This window comes from Martes martes, assembly GCF_963455335.1.
Source record: "Martes martes genome assembly, chromosome: 13".
NCBI lineage: Eukaryota > Metazoa > Chordata > Mammalia > Carnivora > Mustelidae > Martes > Martes martes.
The window spans coordinates 93,060,957-93,083,013 of NC_137901.1; the positions used below are offsets into that span (position 1 = coordinate 93,060,957).

The 22,057-nt window shown below is 54.0% G+C and overlaps 1 protein-coding gene across 1 annotated transcript in view; it reads right to left on the reverse strand.

Annotated features, from left to right (window-relative positions):
- Window positions 1-16,174, reverse strand: part of GOLGA3 (golgin A3) — a gene marked incomplete at its 5' end in the record, with an annotated part of 40,484 nt that extends 24,310 nt beyond the window's left edge. Inside the window, 6 exons of the mRNA XM_080822143.1 lie at window positions 686-992; window positions 2,629-2,740; window positions 3,135-3,793; window positions 9,883-9,995; window positions 13,672-13,950; window positions 16,066-16,174. Coding sequence (XP_080678269.1) covers window positions 686-992; window positions 2,629-2,740; window positions 3,135-3,793; window positions 9,883-9,995; window positions 13,672-13,950; window positions 16,066-16,174 — 1,579 coding nt within the window. The remainder of the gene's footprint in view (window positions 1-685; window positions 993-2,628; window positions 2,741-3,134; window positions 3,794-9,882; window positions 9,996-13,671; window positions 13,951-16,065) is intronic.
- Between the last annotated feature and the right edge of the window lie 5,883 nt (window positions 16,175-22,057).

Below are 22,057 nucleotides of genomic sequence, written 5' to 3' on the forward strand. Positions count from 1 at the left end.
AATTCCACTAAAACCCACTGGTGTGCTGATATGGCCAACTCTTAACACTGACAAGGGCGGGAGGGAGGGAAGGAGGAGACGGGAAGTCACAATAACCCAAAGCACACTACAAACAAAACCGGTCAAATACTCGAAAATTAAAACTATACCCAACATTTAAGAAAACATGCACCATTCAAAAGACCATTCCCAGAACTTAAAAAAACAAAAATGAGAGTTTAAGAGGATCCATAATCCCTTATCAGACATTCCTGGGGCTGGATACGTCTCAGAGATCAGAGTGGGGGCGTTTCGGAAAGGCAGCCCCCGTCCAGACCACAGCAGCATGCCCTCGGCTCCGCGTGTGGGCGGTCACACCACGTGACTGCCTGCCGGCCAGCTCTGCTGCCCAGCGAGCTCCGGCCGGGGCAGGCCTTGCAAGCCAGACTGAAAAGTTCCCCTTTGCTGCATGTGCAAGAACGTGCAGAATTTCGTGCACTCAACCAAAAACAGTACTTACTTTAGAGAAGTGTACAGCCCGTACATAAACCAGCAGGGACTACAACACCTCTCAGCGTATTAGCGGAACAGGCCAGTCCCCAGAGCAGAGGAGCCGAACCCCGCCCGCGGTCGGACCACAGCTTTCGGGAAGCCTCGGAGGTGGTTGCGGAGCAGAACCGCCGCGGGCCGGGCTGGGAGCGCTCACCTGTGCTGTCCTTACTGAGGATGTGTCTCTGCATCTCCTCCACTTTGGCCGTGAGTCTCTGGTACTGCTCCTCCGCCACCTGCAGGTCGCTGGTGGACGACGCCAGGCTGGCGTTCTTGGCTTCCAGCATGTTCTGCAGGTCGGTCATCGCTCGCTCCAGGTCCCAGCAAGACTGCTTCAAGGTGTCCACCTCCGAGCTGAGCGAGTCCTGCCGCTGCTGGCTGCTGTGGCTGTGCTCCACCTGCGCCTGCAGCCTCGTGCTCAGCGCGGCGAGCTGCGCCTGCAGCTCTGCCTTCTCTTTAAGTGCCTGCAAAGACCCCCGGCCGGAAACGGACTCTCAGAAAACGAGCCGCTTCCATCCTGGGCAGTAAGAGGGCCGCCGGGATGAACGAGCAAGACACAGAGGTGAAGCACCGTGATGCCCGAGCTTCCGGCTGCTCTACCATGATGGCTCTCCCCAAAGAAGGCGGGTTCTCCAAACAGGCCGGAGGGGCGGGAGGGGCAACCACGCAGTCTGCTCGCTTTCTGCACAGGAGTGCCCCAACTATGCGGGCACCTGCTCGTCCGCAAGGATGTTGGAAAACACAACTGTTCAGAAAACAAGTGCACTGGCGTGCACACGCATACACACGAAGAAGGACGACCGGGAGTGCTGAGGGAGCCCACGACAGCAAGTGCAACACGCCTGCGGGGAAAGGCTGCCTCCCACTACACAAGAAGCGCTCTGAGGGGCTCCGGCCGGGGCGCGGGGCACAAAGCACAGGAGGAGCCACGGGGACGCCGCGTGTCGGATAAAGCTGCAGGTGAGAGGGAAGGTGGGGCCTCGACAAGCCCCAGGCCCCAGGGCAGCAGAGAACGTCCGAGAGACAACAAGGGAAGGGCACAGGCCCCATCTGCCATTGGCACCTCCTGCCTACCCGAAAATGAGTCTATCGGGGCGTGGACAGGAATTCCAAAATGCAAAGATGGGCGGACAAATGCACATCAACACACACGAAAAGAAACCACCGTCGGGAAGACAAACATCAAATTCAACAAACAGAAGAACAAATACCCAAGAATATCGAGGTATCTGAGCAAAAGCAGGGAGAGTCTGCAGGAAGAATTTGGATTTTTACAGAAAAGCCACAAAGGATCACACCCATCACAATTCACACAACTAAAGAGCAAATCAGTATCCCAGGAGGAAAAGAAGGCGCAGCACAGTAAAAGCAAACAAAGGTTCCGACATCATTCGTGGGCCTGAACGTGCAGATGAAGCAGAAGTGCATCGATGAGGTGATATTCCAAAGAGGGACGGACCGCCAGTCACAGGCCGCCAAAATTCACCTTCATTCCCAGCAAGCACCTCCCCCATCGACACGGGTCTACATACGGAGGGGCCAGTCTGTGTCCCAGGCCCACGTCACGCAAAACACCACCATCAGGCATGAGAGGCGCATGTGGCAGAGCCGCACCCTGCACCCCATACTCAAGCACACACGCGGCCACGACACCACCTCTAAGCCCGCGTGTGCCCCCTGCTCTCCACCCTGAACCGAGAGAGCTGGACGCTACTGAGTAGATTCACTGTCCATGGGAAAACTGAAAATTAAGGGATGGAAATAAAGAGAAAACAGCAAAATTCACATCGGGAAAAGCAGAAGCCATAGCAAAGAGAATTAAAGGGACAAAGACAACAATTTCACCATGCCAGGAAGTGAAATCCGCCACAGGACAATTAGGTCAGGGTTTGGGCAGGGATCCAGGGGAAACTGAGGCACGCAGCCAGAGAGGAAACGAGCGCACTTCTCGCTGAGGCTGACAAAGCACGCAGACAAAGGGAGAGGACACAGAAGCCCTGGGTGCCGCTTCGAGACGTGTGCATAACCGCGCACAACCGCCGGGCGTCGCACGCCCCTCCCAGAGCCGCGGCACACCAGCCCGCCGAGTGCGCCTGTTACCTGACTGGCCTCTGCAGACAGCGCCTCCAGCTGCCCTTCGAGCCTCATCTTGTCTTTAAGGGCCTGCAGCATGGCGTCGTGGGTCTCGGTGGCAGAGCTCTCCAGGGACACGCTGGGGGACGAGGGCACGGAGCATCAGGCACCTGACGTCGCAGGGCTCCTCACACCACTCCTCTTACCCCATGTTTTTTTCAGTAAGTTACAAGATCTGAGTGAAGCACTAGTGCCCTTACAAATGCTACCAATACACACCCCCGTGGAGCTGGAACACCCCCGCTGAAACGGCAGCCCGGGGAGGAACCGGGCAGTCTCAGAGACACGTCCGCACAAACACTGGAAATCATTGTATCTTAATAACGGAAACGTTACTGACCTATTCCGTCTCTTACAAGGCAACAGAGCTGCATGGAAGTGAAATGGGGAAGACGAGGCATGTAACCAGGAGGGCAGAACAGTGCTGTCCGGCAGCTCCGGCAGCGGAGGGGTGGTCTGCAGGCGGCACCCACCTGCTGGAGATGCTGTCTGTCCGACTCCGCGTCTCCCCATTGACCTCCTGCCCCCGGTCTTGGTGCTCGGCGGCTGCGGCCTGGAGGACATCCGCGATGGAGGGGAACTGGCCCAGCGCACCAGCGGGCATCTCTTGGCCATTGACCACATAGGAGTCTTCTCGAGTGCCCACGGTGGTCACCAGAAGCCCGCACGTCCCACGGGTAGAGACGCTGCTGTGGGAGGAGCTGTCGCTCTCATTCCCGTCGGCCTCAGACGTGTTGTCACCTGTCAGGGACGCATTCTCCAGGTGGTCCTCGGCCTCAGGACACAAACTAACCTCCGACACCACGGATGCCACACTGCTGCGGTTCTGCTTCAGAGAGCCCCTGGCACAGTCTGCAGCAGGGACGTCTCCGCCAGAACTCCCGGTACCTGCGTCTTCAGTTTTGTAATCAGCCAGAGACCGAATTTTGCTTGACTTGGAACTTTTCTTCCCCTTAGGATGTGTCAGGAGCCCTAAGCTGCCCACCTTTGGGCCTCGAGGGACACTGGTGCGCAGGAAGGAATACTCCTTCGTCAGGGCCACAGCACTGGCCCGGGGCAAGGCCTCTGGGTTCAGCATGAGTTCCGGGTCGAGTGTGCTAGACAGTCTTGTTCTAGCCGCAGGCTGACTGGACTGAGAAAGAAAAGTATAGAGACAATGTTGAAAAGTGACAAGCTGTGTTCAAATACTGCCGGCCAGAAAGGCTGCATCAAGCACGCTCCCTGTGCAAACCCTCAGCACGCCAGCTCCCCACCCAGTCGCAGGTCCCGGCACACACCTCTCATAACTGTGACTTGGCATCGTCTTAAAATTTCTGCCAGACCAAGTCCCTCCCCATGACCCTGCTATTATGTGACTTTCTTAACAGTCCTCCTGCACTCACTTTTCTCAACAGACCTAAAATGTTCAAGTTGTTATTACTATTTTTTAAAGAGTTTGCTTATTCAGTTGTCAGAGAGACAGAGGAGGAGGGAGGGAGAGCAAGCAGGCACATGAAAGGAGGGGGAGTGGCAGGCACAGGGAGAAGCAGGCTCCCTGCCGTGCAGGGAGCCCAATGTGGGACTCGATCCCAGGGCCCTGGGATCATCACCCGAGCGGAAAGCAGACAACTGACCTACTGAACCACCCAGGCATCCCTCAAGTTAATATTATTTTTTAAGTAAGATTCATGCCCTGTGTGGAGCCCAAACAGGGCTCAAACTCATGACCCTGATCATGACTTGAGCTGAGATCAAGAGTCAGATGCTCAACCAACTGAGCCACGAGGCACCCCGAAAACGTTCAAGTTAGAAAAAGCCCTGCTGGGATGCCTGGGGGGCTCAGTCATTAAGCATCTGCCTTCAGCTCGGGTCATGATCCCCAGGTCCTGGGATCGAGTCCTGCGTTGGGCTCGTGCTCAGTGGGGAGTCTGCTTCTTCCCCTCCCTCTGCCCCATTCCAGCTCATGCTCTCTCTTGCTCACTCTCTCTCTAAAATAACTGAATAAAATCTTAAAAAAAAACAACCCTGCTGAATGACAACCACCTTAGATTTGTAATTACTTAGGGATAACAACTGCTTCCATTTATTCATACCAGCTTGCACATCTCTCAACAAAGGAAAAAATGTAGGATTTGTCTAAATTCCACACTAGTCTTTTTTAGAGATTTTATGTATTTATTTGTCAGAGACAGAAGGAGCACAAGCAGGGGGGCAGCAGGCAGAGGGAGAGGGAGAAACGGACTCCCCGCTGAGCAGGGAGCCTGACGTGGGGCTCGATCCCAAGACCCCGAGATCATGACCCAAGCTGAAGGCAGACACTTAACTGACTGAGCCACCCAGGCGCCCCAATTCTAAACCACTCCTATTGCCATTTTAACTTAATTCTTAGATATTTTATTATTTTATTGTTAAAACTATGATCTTTTCCCACTAATTTTATAACTAGTCATGCTAGCATAACTATTAATTTTTCACATTTGTGTCTTAAACTGACCATTTTCTGAATCATTAATTTAATAATTTTAGAATAGTTTAATAAACTCTAATTTTTTCAGCTGATCCTCTAGTTTTTTAAGGCATTACCAAGACCTACAAATAGTTAACATTTTTTCCTCTTTTTCAGTATTTGTATCTCCCACTTCTTTTTCTTTTATTATTATGTCAACTACAACTTCCCAGAGGGCTTTGAAAGGAGATGGAGGTTGACAGCAGATGTTGTTACTTGTTGCTATTTCGTAAAGATTTTATTTATTTGAGAGAGACAGAGCATGTGTGAGCAAGAAGAGGGGCAGAGAGGGAGGAGGGAGGGGGAGAGAGAGAGTCTCCAGCTGACTCTGCACTGAGTGTGGAGCCCGATGTGGGGCTCGATCTCACCACCCGGAGATCACAACCTGAGCTGAAACCAGGACTTGGACACTTAACTGAATGAGCCACCCCACGCGCCACCTCCAGATGCCTTTTCAAAATGACTTTCTCTTACAGAGAAATAGCCAATCCGATGCTTATGCCACCAAGTCTGTACAATCACGACAGGCAAGGGGACGGTGGGGAAAGGGAAACATCTCAAAATGATACTGGGATGTGACGGGAAGAATAAATGAGCAAAAAGAGCTGGGAAAGGGTCAGGGTGCAGGGCAATGGATATGCTGGCCAGTCCCGATGCTAACGCAGACTGTAAAGCCACAGTAATCAGATCCACTGAGAACTGAAAAGCGCAAGACAGGCGGATGACACCAAATGCAGCCCAGAAATCTGTCCACGTACAGCGGGGCTTGCCCATGTTCGAGGAGCCGCGCAACAAGGCGGCACTGGAACTGCTGAGGGAACGAGCAACATGAGAGCCACACCGCTGCCCACACAGGGGCGAGTCCCACATCCATCTCGCCCACATCCAACACATGTTAAAGAAACACATTTAAAGGTACTTTTTAGGAGCGCCTGGGTGGCTCAGATGGTTAAGTGCCTGCCTTTGGCTCGGGTCATGATCCCAGGGCTGTGGGATCGAGCCCCACATTGGGCTCCCCGCTTGGTGGGGAGCCTGCTTCTCTTCTCCTTCTACAGCTCCCCCTGCTGTGGTCTCTCGCTCTGTCAAATAAATAAATAAAATATTAAATAAATAAGTAATAAAAATATTTTTTATACTACCTTATACTTTTTGTATAAGAAGAAAACACTGGTGAACTAACTTATATTCCTCCAATGGGAAGATCCTTTTGAAATATGACATAAACCCTGAAAGAAGTAACAGCAAAGATAGAAAATTTTGACTACAAATACTTAAAATGGATATGCAATGAAAAATAAGCCAGGGAAGTAGTTAAAAGTATGTCAAACAGGGAAAAAAATTTGCAATAAAGATGAGAAAGGGGTAATTTCCTGTATATAGCACCTACATAACAAAAAGAGAACCAACAGCAAAACAAGCAAAGACTGACAGACACACAAACACAGGCCGTCTGGACGGCTCCATCAGCTGAGCGTCCAGCTTGTGGTTTCGGCTCAGATCGCGATTTCAGGGTCGTGGGATCCAGCGCCGCTTCAGGCTGCGGGCTCGGCAGGGAGGCTGCCACAGAGCCTCTCTCTCCCTCTCCCCGTCCCCACTAAAATACATGAATAAATCTTCAAAAAAAAAAAGACAAAAACCACTAACACATAAAAAACACAAACTGCTAGGGGACACTTGTTCTCACAAAATCCAATTTTTGTTACTTTAATGCTCACAAGCAGTCCCATTACTGCCGGCTGGAGTACAAACCAGTCCAGCCCATCCAGACTGCAGAGTATCAAGCTAACAAACACATAAAACCTTTACCCAATAATCTGACATTCATGGCTTTGTCCACAAAAGTATACCAAGGCACAAAACATTCACTGCAGCACTGTTTGCACTTTCAAAACTTTAGAAACAACCAGAGATGCCTGGGTAGCTCAGTGAGTTAAGTGTCCGCCTTCAGCTTGGGTCATGATCCTGGGGTCCCGGGATGAAGTCGCACATTGGGGGGTCCCTGCTCCGCGGGGAGTCTGCTTCTCCCTCTCCCTGTGCCCCGCTTTCCCGCTCCTACACACACTCTCACTCATAGATAAAATCTGTTTAAAAAACACAAAAACTGGGCGCCTGGGTGGCTCAGCAGGTTAAAGCCTCTGCCTTTGGCTCAGGTCATGATCTCAGGGTCCTGGGATGGAGCCCCACATCGGGCTCTCTGCTCAGCGGGGAGCCTGCTTCCCTCTCTCTCTGCCTGCCTCTCTGCCTGCTTCTGATCTCTGTCAAATAAATAAATAAAATATTTTAAAAAATAAAATAAAGGGGCACCTGGGTGGCTCAGTGGGTTAAAGCCTCTGCCTTTGGCTCAGGTCATAATCTCAGGGTCCTGGGATCCAGCCCCGCATCGGGCTCTCTGCTCAGCAGGGAGCCTGCTTCCTCCCTCTCTCTCTGCCTGCCTCTCTGCCTACTTGGGATCTCTGTCTGTCAAATAAACAAATAAATAAATAAATAAAATCTTTTTTAAAAAATTAATAAATAAAATAAAATTAAAATTAAAAATACAAAAACTAAGAAACAACTAAAATGTTGATCAGGGGAGGTTCTAATGAAATGCTGGTACACACAGTGCTGTGAGGGTAAGTGCGCTCAGGACACGGTGAGGGGGGCAGGCAGCGTGAAGACCCAACCCTGCCAAGGTGTAACGATGTTCCCAAAGGCTGTCAACAGGACAGAACTCTTACGGTCTGTGGCATGTGAATATGGGGTCTGAGCTACGTTCCCAGGTAAGGGAAATATTCCTAAAGAAATACCCTTCTGCTCCTAGTTTAGTAGTTTCTGCTTGTTTTGCATATTTTGACTTTTATCGAACAACTACCTTTTCAACACCTGTTGGGATGGTCCTAAGCCCCTTCACATGGACCTACCACCACAATGAGTTCTGGCAGATTCTCCCATTCTGAACTCACCTGTCCTCAGGAAAACCTCCCCTGGCAGTCCCGCACTCTTCCACGTGCTGGCGGGGGCGCTGACTGGTCACGCGCCGCCCGAGAGCACCGCAGTGGGGAGCGCAGCTCGGCCTGCGCACGGCGGGCTCAGACCCCCACGCAGCCCGCCGCTCCGCCCCGAGCGCGGGTCACGGCCCCTCCTCGCAGGGCTGAGGAGAACTAAAGGAGGGAGACTGTGGTCTGCGCCCAGGCCGGCGCCCCTGCACGCCGCACTCTGCCTCCTCGGGCCCTGCCCTGAGGCTCCCTGGAGCGGGCCAGGGGGTGGTCCGCACACCAGCATCTTGCTGCCTGCCTGCCTTCTTCAGGGCAGGAGGAGCTGAGCACGCAGGGACAGACACCCGGTCAGGACAGCAAGTGACAAACACAGCGCCCATTTCCATCACTTGAAGAGACGTTATCTTACTGAAGACACTGAAGATCTTACTTACTGAAGGAAATACCTTCCATTTCAACTATTAGTTATGTGTGTGTATCATATTATTTTTAAAGATGGGAAATGACGCTAAATTTCACATTTGGATTCTTACATTGAACTCCTGAAACATCAATCGCCCAATGTTGGACGAGCCAGGCAGGCCTCCGGGAGGCAGAGTGAGGACAGGCGCCTGGCGGCAGGGTGCACAGGCCTGGCCCACAGACACCGGTCCTCACGCCGACTCTCCACTTCAGCACTGAGTGACCGCTGACCAGCTCCTTACCTATCTGAGCCTCAGGCTCCTCTTCCGTAGGGAACCGGACACAGGGCCTGGCACGACATGATTACTCGCCGCTATCCCTGGGACTTCTGCTGGGCCGGCTGGACCAACCCTGAAGGGCCCTGACCAGGCAGAAGAGCCCGGTGGCGGCTCCTTCAGCTCCCTCACGTTGGCTTTGGAGCAATGACACCCATAAAGTCACAGCCCCCTCCTGGGAACACAAAGAGCCTAACGGGGTCATGCCACCACTAAATCACTCATTGAAAGCATGTTTAAATATTTTAACTCTGAATCCCTCTAGTTCGAAATTCTCAAGTACAGAAAAGTTAAACAAAGTATGAAACGAACACCCAAACCCATTTGCCTAGAGTCACTTGATACGATTTTAAAAGACTGCTTTCGGGGCGCCTGGGTGGCTCAGTGGGTTAAGCCTCTGCCTTCGGCTCGGGTCATAATCTCAGGGTCCTGGGATCGAGCCCCACATCGGGCTCTCTGCTCAGCGGGAAGCCTGCTTCCCCCTCTCTCCGCCTACCTGTGATCTGTCAAATAAATAAATAAAATCTTTAAAAAATAAAATAAAAAATTAAAAAATAAAAATAAAAAATAAAATAAAATAAAAAAATAAAAGACTGCTTTCATTAGCACGCCAACAAAAGTTTCATTACCTGAATAGAACTGATTTTAGCACCTAGTCATCAAATCCACATGACATGACACAGACTCTAACACTGGACAGACCACTGGTCAGCAGACACCGCACATGAAATAAACAACTGAAACCTAGAACTGACTGCTCCTTTCAAGGAGGGAGAAAAATTACACCCAAGTGCTTGCAGTCTCTGCTTTTCAAATGGCAGACACAGGAATCAAATATGCTTGATCCAAGGGAAGGCAGGAGCCCCAGAGGGTGGGAAATGCAGAGAGGAAGGGTCTTGCCAGAGAAGCACAAGCAGCCATCCCAGCACAGAGAAACCACTGATAGGTCCCAAGAAACCAAGTCGAATTTCCGTTTTCCGCACACGAAGCTGCCCATCAGCCCGCTGGAGACAGGGGGACTCACTCTTTCCTGCTGGCGTTTCACCCTGTACTGTTTGAGCTGTTCTTCCAGCCACTTCCGAGCCTGAAGTCGGACCTGCTCCTCCTTCTCCAGGGGCAGGGAAGCCTCTGTTGAACCTGCAGTGAGGAAATGACCATTTATTTATTTTTTTTTAAAGATTTTATTTATTTATTTGACAGACAGAGATCTCAAGTAGGCAGAGAGGCAGGCAAAGAGAGAGAAAGAGGGTGAAGCAGGCTCTCCGCAGAGCAGAGAGCCCGATGCGGGGCTCGAACCCAAAACCCTGGGACCATGACCTGAGCCGAAGGCAGAGGCTTTAACCCACGGAGCCACCCAGGCACCCCAGGAAATGACCATTTAAAAACTCATAAAGCACCAGGGCACAGAGGACAAAGCAGGACAGCAGCTTGGCTCTTCTGCATTCAATTACCAATTAACTGTGATTTTGCTTCAAACAATGCCTCGCCTTTTAGGTTGAAAGAGCTGTTGCCTGATGAAGAGACAACAGTGAGCCCCGGACTGCCGTGGCAGAACCCACTGGCAAAGCACTGGGTCCGTGCTCTGCCACCAGCCTGCCACTCCCCACAGGCATTCAGCTGGAAAATGGACCCGGCTCCCCCATGACTTACAGCAACAGAAGAACTAAATCTCAAGCCAGAGCCAGGGCCGAGCGTTCCGAGGCTCAGGGACCCTCAGCCCGCACATAGCTCCAACCATGCTCGGGAGGTTGCCTAGGAGCACACTGACAGTCGTGTCCACCGAAATGTACCGAGGGATAATCCGAGCACGTGGTCAAGGGACCCCAAACATGCCTTCTCCACACAGTCACATCTGCAGACACAATCTGACCCACAACTTATTTAAATTCCTGTGGCAAGTCATGTTACAGTCAAGTTCTGCAAAATCGAAGGTACTCAGACAAGCAGTGCTCAGACATTACTTCCTAAGGAAACTAACTGTTCACAGTGTCCCACTCAGGACTCACCCCAAAGTGAAGGCCAGGCAGGCGTCTCTGCAAGGCCTGGGGCTGGTTACCTCAGTTTCCTGACAGAGGCAACTCCAGTCCAGGAGCTAGGCTCAAGGGCAGAAGGGGAAATGACAACTTTTTGGCCAAAAACAGAATTTACAGGGGCACCTAGGTGGCTCAGTTGGTTAAGCGACTATCTTCAGCTCAGATCATTATCCTGGAGTTCCAGGGTCGAGTCCCGCCTCAGGCTCCCTGCTCAGCAGGGAATCTGCTTCTCCCTCAGACCCTCTCCTCTCTCATGCTCTCTCTCTCTCTCTCTCTCTTTCTCAAATAAACAAGATCTTAAGAGAAAAAAAAGCAAAAAACAAAACCCCTAAAAACAGAATTTAGAATATCTCAGAACCCATATCTTTCATTTTGGGTAATAAAAGGGCTGAGGAGTGAGCAAAAGGTGCGAAAGCCATAGGAATCTTTCACACTCAACAGCCCTGCACCTGAGCAGTGCCACGGGCACAGGCAGGGTCAGCTACCACACTGCTGAGAGCGCAAAAGTATCCTAATTTCACCACTTTACAGACAGTGCCACCTTCAGATGTGGATTCTGAGAAGATAAGCAGCTGGGTTTTTTTGTTTTTGTTTTTAATTTATTTGACAGAGATCACAAGTAGGCAGAGGCAGACAGAAAGAGAGGAGGAAGCAGGCTCCCCGCAGAGCAGAGAGCCTGACGCGGGACTCGATCCCAGGACCCTGAGATCATGACCTGAGCTGAAGGCAAAGGCTTTAACCCACTGAGCCACCCAGGTGCCCGCTGCTGTTGTTTTAAATAATCCCCAAAGCCGGGGCGCCTGGGTGGCTCAATGGGTTTGGGCCTCTGCCTTTGGCTCAGGTCATGGTCTCAGGGTCCTGGGATCGAGTCCCGCGTCAGGCTCTCTGCTTGGCAGGGAGCCTGCTTCCTCCTCTCTCTCTGCCTGGCTCTCTGCCTACTTGTGATCTCTGTCAAATAAATAAATAAAATCTTTAAAAAAAAAAAATCCCTAAAACCTCAGGGGCGCCTAGATGGCTCAGTCAGTTAAGCATCCCGCTCTGGTTTCAACTCAGGTCCTTATCTCAGTGTGGTGAGGTCGAGCTCCGGGTCAGACTCCACGCTCAGCAGGGAGTCTGCTGGAGAGTCTCTCTCTCTCTCTTTCTCCCCCCCCGTCCCTCCCCCGACTTGCAAGCACACCCCCCACCCAAAATAAATAAAAATCTTAAATAATAATAATCTCTAAAACCTGAGCAATTGCTAAGAACTTCACTAAGAGCTCACTAAGTCATTTCTAATGTGCGTGTTTATCACTGAAAAGGTCTAGTAGTTTTCACAGGGCAAACGGGTCCACATGGCAAAAACCTAGGAGTCTACGGACTCAAGCAGGGAGCCCAACTCAGCAGAGTCAGGGCTGGGTAAATACTCACCAGGAGGGGCAGCTGGTGGCCGGGGGATGCCACCATGCGGGCACCTGGGCTTAGGGTTCACAGATCCTTAGAAATCAAGAATCCAGAGGTTTTTAATGACAGCTCTGGACTTCAATGTTAACAGTTAAAAAGTTATTTTATTTTTTTAAAGTAACCTGTACACCCAGTGTGGGGCTCGAACTCACAAACCCGAGATCAAGAGTCGTACACTCTACCAACTGAGCCGGCCAGGCGCCCCTAGGTTTATAGAAATTTTAAAAACACACTGCGGCCCTAGTAAAATAATGCCTGTGAAGAAAAGGGCAAACAATCCAAAAGAAAAATGGGCCAAACAAATCCATTCACAGAAAAGAATGACCAAGGGCCAAGAGGCAGAAGACGCCCAAACAATCAGGGTAGTGTGAGCTCCAAACTGAGGGACCACAGAAGCATCGTGGCACAGCCAACAGGCTGGCAAAACTGGAAACAGCACGTGCCGGGGGGAGCCCATGCCTCTCAGGGTCGTCAGTGGCATGGCGGCAGGACCGTGCACGATGGAAATAAAGATGCCATTGCTTCTACCCAACAATTCTGCTTCTGGGACAGAGCCCACAAAAATCAAAGTGCCAACGCCGCTGGACACGGGCGCCAGGCGCTCTCCGCAGCATCAGTCATGACGGGTGACCACACAGGCGCAGAGCCCACCAGCCACGCCAGGGGCTCCCGACCAGCCTTCCCAGAATGAATCTGCAGTTGCACCCAACAGCGTGGGGGCAAACTCCACGTGATAACACTGACCAGGAAATACAGGCTATGACAATCTAATCCCTTCTTAAAACACAGTGACTGAAACCTGGCCGTTTGCAGGGGTATAAAGGATCATGGGAGAATGTGACTTGCAGGCCGGGGAGGGGCGTGAGAGGTAAAAACGCCATGTGTGGTCCCATCCCATCATGTAAGATCATGTGTGTCTATGTATGACAAACGTGCTGGAAAAAGGCCTGGATGCTTCCAGGGCTCATGGGCTGCCAGTTTCTGTCTGTTCACCCCTGGGTCCCCGCGCTGATTAAATAATTCAGTAAAGAAAGCTGTCAAAGTTTAACTCCCCACTGACTGCTTGCTCACCACCCAACGAAACAAAAGACGTGCCGCACGGTCGTTTAAACCCAGACCTGGAGCAGTGTCCCCAGAGTCCACCACGAAGAAGTATACCTTCTCTCTAAGAGGGAGCCACTTGCTCAACGCACAACCCACCACAGTGATCAAACAGTGATGACAGAGGGACAAGCAGCAAGCTGGCCAGGGCACGTGCCTCTGAAGGGTGGTGAGTCACAAGGGATGCGGGAGGAGGGTTGGGGAGAGCAGGGAAGAGCCCGGTGGGAACAGATGCTTACACAGTTGCGTTTCTTGCATAGGAAGACTGAGTCTGAGAGACTGCAAAGCTTCTTTTCTAACACTGCCCTCAGCACTAGTCCCCTGAGACTTCCTTAGGTTGTCATGGAAACCAGCCACACCTGGAGAGGCATCGGGACCCCCTGGGCTTGTGGGGGGACCGAGAGATGACGGAGGGTCTGGGAACGGTGGCGTCGGCCCATTCTGACAGGTGTCGCCCTTGCTGGGTACATCCAGGCCTCCTCCTCCATCTGAAGCTCTGTGTACCTGGACGCTGGCACCTGGAAAAGAGGGCGTGCTGGTCATCATGGTTTTAACCACCAGATCAAGGTGTTCTTCAGACGCACAGCTAACACAGGACAGAAGGGACTGCAGATGCAGGGGCGTGAGTTGTCTCCACGCCCCATGAGACTGCTCGCTCCGGGACGAGAGCAGGCCTCGCTCTCCTCCTGTTAGTGGGCGGTATCGGACAAGTGGCTGGACTGCTCACTGTGGAGTCGAGCCTGTGGGATTTAAGTAGTAGTGCTTCCTTTTCACTTAAACAAGACCAATGAGAAATCCTATGAAAGTCTTGTTTTAAAAATAGCAAAAGGAAGTAAATGCTAAAAACACAGCTGACAACGTTCCTAACGGGTGCTGGAGACAGCACGCTAACCAGAGCTGCGGCTGCGCACACACACCGGGCCAGTTCCAAAGCTGTTTTCAAAGCATAAGCGTATCCTCCAAAATGAGAGATCTAAGGCAAGGTGACACGAACCGATCCAAACAATTATGGCAAGGAGTCGGAGTCTGTGCTTCCGTCTGATGAACACGTGCTAGATAAAAACCCAGGTTTAACCAGTGATGACGACCCAATTTCACCCACTAACATCACTGCACACAGATCAGTCAGACACTAAATGAAATCTCTTGCCTTGTCAAAAGAAAAAAAAGACTTCTTACAATTAAATCATTTTTACCTTCCCTGTCCCCTCACCCCAGCCAGGGAGCCGCTGGCGGTCAAGAACCAAGATGGCACCTGGAGGGAGGAAGGGAGGGTCCGGGGGCCTCTGGGTGTGGTTCCAGAGGCTCCCAAAGGCAGCAAGGTCTGAGCCTCCCACAGGGATCCACATCACTCGGATCCCTGGACGTACCCAGGATGCATCCAGGAAGTTGCCCTTTGCCCAAGCAAATTCAAAACGGGTTTCTGACATTCTAAGTTTCAACCAATGCAGCCACTCACTGTCATGCTTTCCTGAAAGGAAGCACAATACAAATGGGACACCACAGACTCAAAGCAGAGGAGCCTGGACCACAGCTCTGACCCAACTGTCTGCTCTTACACAAACATCCCTTCGGCTGCATGTTGGGAAGGGAAGGGGAGCCTGCATTTCAGATACGAGGTAATCAGGTCAATATCACTTTCTGATGGGCTTACAGATCTGGGCGAGTCTCTACATCTTCCTATTCGTGACAAAATAATGTTTTGAGCATTATATCGTACTTCTAAAAAAATCTAAAAGAAGGATCAAAAAACATTACATATATCCATTCTCAAACACGAGCCAAACTGTGGATAAGCAAGTAACAAAGATGACGAGACAATGAGAAAATACAGCTACCACCACTTCCCACTGCGTCTGAGTACTTGGGTTTTACGCACCATTTCTTGCAGTCCTCACAACCATCCTAAGGCGCACGCACCATTCATCTTCCGTTTACACGAGATGTGAAACGAGATCAAGTGAGAGCCCCGCTGGAGGGTTCGCCATCTCGGCGGCGGGTCTGAGAGCAGGCTCCCCGCACATCCTGCCGTCGAATCCCCGGTCTTGGGCCCCTGCTGTTACCACCCTGGCCCCGAAGGACCGGTAGTCAACAAAACCATTTTAGGTGCCTGAACATCATTTGCCAGAACAGAACGCAATCTCTGCTAGCAAACCAGAACATACGACCGTACCACTTCCAAGCTCCTCGCCCCGACCCTCCTAAAGGGCATAGGAAGCAAGTGAGCAATGCACCCCGCCGTTCTGACGCGTGGATGACCCATCAGCGAACACGCAATGTGGTCCAGTAATCCCTAGAGCACTCCTGGACCATTTCTGGATCCCAGTTCAGTAAAACTCAGGCAACCGCGCGACAAGAGAGGCAGGCCACTAGGCGGGGGACGGCGTGTCAGTGAAGGCTCACAGAAGGCCGCCGCCGCAGAGTGGGGCAGCCCCTACCCTGTGTGGCACACACAGCACTTGATTTAAAGTTGCCATTGACTCAGAAAAAACACTCAACGGACTAGTAAAAACACACTCTGAACATAAAGTTCACTATGCTCTTAAACACCACGGTCTCGTTCCAAAATGTAAGGGGCTCCGTGTCCTCCTCTTCTAAGGCAAAACGTCACAGCAGGGTGCCCGGCGACTTACACTGGGCTTCATCCCGCTGGTCAGCCGGCGCCAGCGAGCCTGGGAGCTTGGGGAGGGCCTCCGGGGCAGCTGCGGTGCCAGCGCCGGAGCCAGCCGGCGTCCTGTCCATGGTCGGAACGGCACAGGCTGGGCGGAGTCTCGGGCTGCACGGGCGCTGCCGGCAGGTTTGGTTTCGGCCATCAGCAGCGGCCAAGAGCTTCTGGGAAGAACCACACTAAGCTCTCCATTCCGGGGAGATCTAAAGTCTCATAAGTGGCTTGAACTCAAACCAAGTAATATCATGGTACCTGACAGGAAGGAAAAAAGAAAGAATTATGAATCTTCACTCGTCAGATTTGAGTAATAATTCCAAGACTACCATTTGGCTCCCAACTCACACCTATAAAATAAACACAGACCTATTCATTCAGCAGACAACCCCTGAGTACCTACAATATACCAGGTTTTGAGGATACGATGCCGAATGTGGGCTGTTCCAGAAGGTGCTTAATGCCTGTGCGGGCGCCGGCTGCGGGCCACCCTGCCCAGGTGGGGCTGTAACTGGACCTGTAGGCACCACAGGGAGCCTCCTAGCAGAGGCAGGGCTTAGGAGGCTGAGGAACTGAGTTATTCATTAAAATATAAGTAATTTGGGTTAAATAGCCACCTGTGACCAGTGACACGTGTACTGGACACGCAGGGCTCCAAGGGCAAGCTCGCCTCCCAGGAGCCTGACCTCATGGTGGAAACGCAGTGCACAGAACATGGAAACTGTACACTGTATCGGGGAAGCACAGGGAGATGATGACACGTGGAAAGGTATCCACCTGGGAATCAGGGTCCAGAGAAGGCATCTTACAGCAGGTGACCAGTCTCGTCTTTCACTTCTGTCAGGATCAGCTTTTGGCCCATCCTGCCAGGCTAAATTTAAGGGAGGAAACCTTCACCCCAAGTTGGGCAACTGGTCACCGTTTTGGAAGTGAACCAAGGATATTCATAACCTACTCCTGATCATTAGATAAGGTCCGACCCACCATTCATGCTACAGAGACGTTGGCATTTACTCCCCTTAAAGTAAGTTTCACCCTATCCTATTCTGTGTTTCACAAGTTTCAGGACAAAAGTTTACATGCCTTCCTTCTCTAGCTTACAAATCCCATACAGACATTTCAGGTAGGAGCCTAAGCAGGCACCACAGCGGGAGAGGTAGGTGTGGCTCTTTCTCCACAATCCCCTTGCTGTACCCCTCGACCAGGCAGCCCCTGGTGGTTGACATTTGACATAACCCGGCCTAACCACGATCAAGTGACTCGTGATGGCGGTGTCCCCCGTGCAAACCCAGGGGTGTCTGGCTTGAGCTCCAATCACCTGCGTGTTCCACTCTGCCGCCTGGCACCCTACAGGCCAAAGATGCTGCGGCTCAGGACCAGCGCTGGTACGAACGTGAAAAGGTTACACACACCACTAAGCGCAGAACCAGCACTAAGGGTTGTACTAGAAAGAACCATGACAGAACGTGTGACAACAGGGGTGACTACAATCCAAGCAGCTAAATGAAAAGCTGGGTGCCCGTGTGGCTCACAGCGTATCCCTTACGCAAGTGTTTGAAGACCGAAAAAATACTGAATCACAGAAACAAAGGGAGTTACTGAGGCTGGCCAGGACGCGATCTTGTCTGCAAGGAGCTCTCTCTCTTGTTTTTGTCTCCACAATAATCAGTAACCTCGTTGAGGCGAAAAGCCTTTCTGGGGTCGGGGAGAGGGGTGGATGGACAAACAGGCTCTTGGAGGCTCCGCACCCGCCCCTGCACATCTCACAGGGCCGTCCAAATTCACGGTCACACAGGGTCCCAGCTCCACGGAAAACCGCTTGGCCGCTGTAGATGGCTGATCCCAGAGACGCCCACAAAGCAAGACAAGGCACACACGCGAAGGGACGGCCAGGCCAGCCCCGCCTCACAGGCCTGCCGCCTGAAGAGCAGGAAGCGGCCAACAGCGTGGAACGTGCAGTCAGCTGTCACCGCACAGGGCACACGGTAGGTGCTGCTCGCCCTGACGCGTTCCTTAACAAAAGAAAATGTTTGCGTTTTGCTTTCCAATGTCCTTGTTTCTGTCCCGTGGAGGGAGGGGTGAAGCTGTGTAAGTCACCTCTCCCCATGATGCCTGAAAAGGTAACAATAGCAGACTGAGTGCTTTTCGGGCAGAAGCCGGTCCCTCTCGCGTGGACGCCTCTCCCCGCTTGACCACCAGGTCAACTTCCCAAGGACCCTTCCATGTCTGCCACTTTGCACTGCTCTCAAGTCTCTCCTGGCCTCAGGTGAAGCGCCCGGCCCACTCTGCTCTGCCATCGCGATCACCCCTCCGTGCACACCACACTGCACATGCGTGTGCGCCCCGCTCCCCCTTCCTGCTGCAAGAACCTCGGAGGCAGGAGCCCCTGCTCCAAGTCTGCCCCGCCCCTCCAACACCCCTACTCCGAGCTGTGCTCAGCGCAGGCTCCTGACTTCAGTCTTTGGCCCTGCCAAGTTCTAGCCCTTAGCAACGAAGCTAGTGGCTCCGCAACAAAACAGTGTTTGCCTCCCGAACACCAACACTGCCTTTTCAAACACGGAGAAACTCTTAACTATTCTGACTAAAAATACTTGGAAGCTACGGTTCCAGTGAGAGACAGAGAACGTCCCTGGGAGGTCCCAACGGGCAGAGCAGCACATAATGGCCACATCCCCGATAAGCAATGTCGCCTGGGCAAGAAGGAAGAGCAGGCGGCCAGACTTCACTCGGGCACCAGAGACGGGACACGCCAATCGGACAAGGGAAGGCCCAGGGGCGGACGAGGGGCCGCGGAGGAGCACGCACCACCGAGGCAGGCAGTAACAACACTCGACCCCGACACTGTCCGGGGAAGAGGAACTCTGGCTGAGACGTTCAAGTTCCACCAAACCTGGAGACAAATGCGTCAGGCTGCTGGGCACAGCGCCGTCACATGCTCCACTCGTCTAATTCCCTCTATGTGGATTTCTTGAGAAACAAGAAACCTGCTGAATGCCGAGAGATCCCACCCGCGTCAGAGCTGGGTGGTGCAGCCCTCCACGGGATGAGACCCCAGCACTGGGACACGCCCCGGTAACTCTCAAACATGCCTCCTGCTCACGGGCAGCGCCTCCTGCAGCCGGACAACCGACACCACTGCCTGCCTGCCCAGAGCGGCCTCTGGTGAGGGCACCTCCCTTCAGGTAATAAGCAGGCCTTCTCTGTCTGTCCTGTCTCAGGGGGACTTAGTGCAACTCAGTCGTCAGGGTCTCATTCCCTCATTGCTGACAAAAACGGGGCAAGAAGGGTCAGACAGCTGGGAGCACAGCACGAGGAAGCTGCTGTTAGTAACATACATTCCGGCCCCGGGTTTAAAACACAATTAAAACAATTAAAGGATCAGTCTGCTCACAGCAGCATTTTTTAAAAAGACTTTATTTATCTATTTGACAGACAGAGATTACAAGCAGAGGCGGTTGGGGGTGGGTGGCGGCGGGGAGCAGGCACCCGGCTGAGCAGGGAGCCGGATGTGGGGCTCCATCCCAGGACCCTGAGATCATGACCTGAGCCGAAGGCAGAGGCTTAACCCACTGAGCCCCCCAGGCGCCCCTCACAGCAGCATTTTTGACACCTGCTTTCTGCTGTGTTTCCTAGAGGGAAGAGACGGAACAAGATTACGACTTATACAGTGTTCATAACTCTGAATTCACGCCATCTGACATCGAGGGACGTCATACCGAGAACACCGGCTCAGGCAAGTGTGAGTGACTTCCGGCTTCCCCCACACAGTGGATTATGTGAGTTCCAGATACACATGAACAGCTGCACGTACCCTGCTCTAAGTTGCTTCCACTGGCAATTACAAACGCCAGGGCCAGAGATCAAACAGGACTTCCTTAAGAAGATAGCATCTAGGGGCGCCTGGGTGGCTCAGTGGGTTAAGCCTCTGCCTTCGGCTCAGGTCTTGATCTCAGGGTCCTGGGATCGAGTCCCGCATTGGGCTCTCTGCTCAGCGGGGAGCCTGCTTCCCTTCCTCTCTCTCTCTGCCTGCCTCTCTGCCTATTTGTCATCTCTGTCTGTCAAATAAGTAAGTAAAATCTTAAAAAAAAAAAAAAAAGAAGAAGAAGAAGAAAATAACATCTAGCTGAGGCCACACCAGTAACCACAGGTAAACAGCGACCACAGTGCTGTGGCGGGGGTGGGCTCCAGCGGCGGTCAGGACTCCTCCACCCGCCCCGGTAAGGCCCTGGCAGACTTCGTAACTGCTCTCAGCCGGTCTCCTCAGCAATGCGATGACGAGAAAAAGAACACAAACTTTTGCCAAGATTAAATGCAACAAGGCGCAGTCTGCCCCACACGCTGGATAAATGGTCCCTGCTCCTATGGTGTTCTCCCCGGCTGCGGCTCGGGGAAGCTACCAGGCAAAGCCAGCCGAAGATGCTCTTCTCGCTCACGAAGCACACGGCTGAAGCGGCCGGCCAAAGAGCAAACCAAGCCACACAACACAACACCAAAAAAACAAAACCAAAAAACGCCACTTCTGAATCTGAGTCACGGCGGATGATTTTTATTTTCCTTTCCTGCCGTTCAAGGTACGGGAACTGAACCTCTCGCTCCAGAGACGGGCTGGCAAGAGGAAAGGATTTTGAGTGTTTCACACGCGGGAGTCACCTGTACCCCGCGGACCACCTCCCGGCGGGGCAGCCGCGCCGAGGACCAAACCGCCCACTAGGAAGGGGCAGCCGCCGGCTCCTCCCCGCCTGCAGGCCCGCGCCCGCGTGCCGCTCCCTCCTCACGCCGGCCCCTCCCTCGGGGTCGGCCCGCGGCCGCTCCCCCGCCCCACACGCTCTCGTCCCGCAGACGCACCCACCGCGGCGCCCCGCACTAAGGCGCATCTCCGTGCCCACCGCCTCGCTAAGGGGCGCTCGGTGCCAGGACCTGCGCGCACAGCGCCCGTCACACCGACACCCGCCGTGCCCGGAGACCGCAGGCCGCGCTGCCCCCCTGCTCCGTTCCGGGGCCCGAGCCTGGCCGCAGCCCCTCGGGCAGGGACCCCGCTCGGCGCCCCGAAGCCGGCCGCAGTCGAGGCGCAGGGAGGGCGGGCAGCCACGGGCGCGCTGCAGCCGACGGCCCGCTAGCCCCGGCCCGCGGGTCCCGCCTGCGCCCGGGCAGAACTTCTGCCGCGGGACGAGAGCCCGCGGCCCGGCGCCGCCCGACGCCGCCCGACGCTGCCGCGGGAGCCGGGGCGCCTCCGACGGCCGCCGCGCACAGCCGCGCACTCAGCGCTCGGGAAGGGCGCGCCGGGCCCCGAGGCTGCCAACGGCGAGCTGCGGGACCGACGCGGGGCGTCGCCGCTCCGGGGGAGCCGCGGCCGGCCCTCCGCGTCCGCCCAGGCCCCGGCGCCCCTCGCCCGCCGCCCGGCCTCCGCCCCGACCGCGCCGCGGCTCCCCCCGGCGGCCCCGCGCTTCCCCAGGCCGGAGCCCCGGCCCGGGCGCCCGCCCGCGACCCTCACCCGGGCGCTGTGGAAGCCTCGGCGGCCGCCGGCCGCGCTGCCCCAGCGGAGACGTGGCCGCGCGAGGGGCGGGGCGCGGCGCGGCGACGGGCTAGGCCCCTCCGGAAACAAGCTGTGCGCGCAGCCTCCGTTCCGGATGACAGACCGTCCTCTTCTGCTGGCCGGCAGCCGCCCTCGGGCCGGGCTGCCCCGGCCGCACGGTGGGAGTCGAGAGCCCACTCACAACCGGCGCGAGGGAGGCTTCAGGATGGGAGTTTGCGAGTCTCTCCTCTACGGAAATGCAACTTCTGGACTCGCAGAACCAACTCCGGCAGGAAGCTAACCCGGGGAACTTCCGGCGGAAGTGGCGTGGCCAGCGCTCGGGTCCCCGCCCCGCCCCGCCCCATCTGTCAGGCTGTGGGCGGGGTCAGCCTGGCTCCGCCCCGGCCCCGTTGCGGGGCGTGGCTAGGAGGCGCCGGCAGGGGCGGGGGGC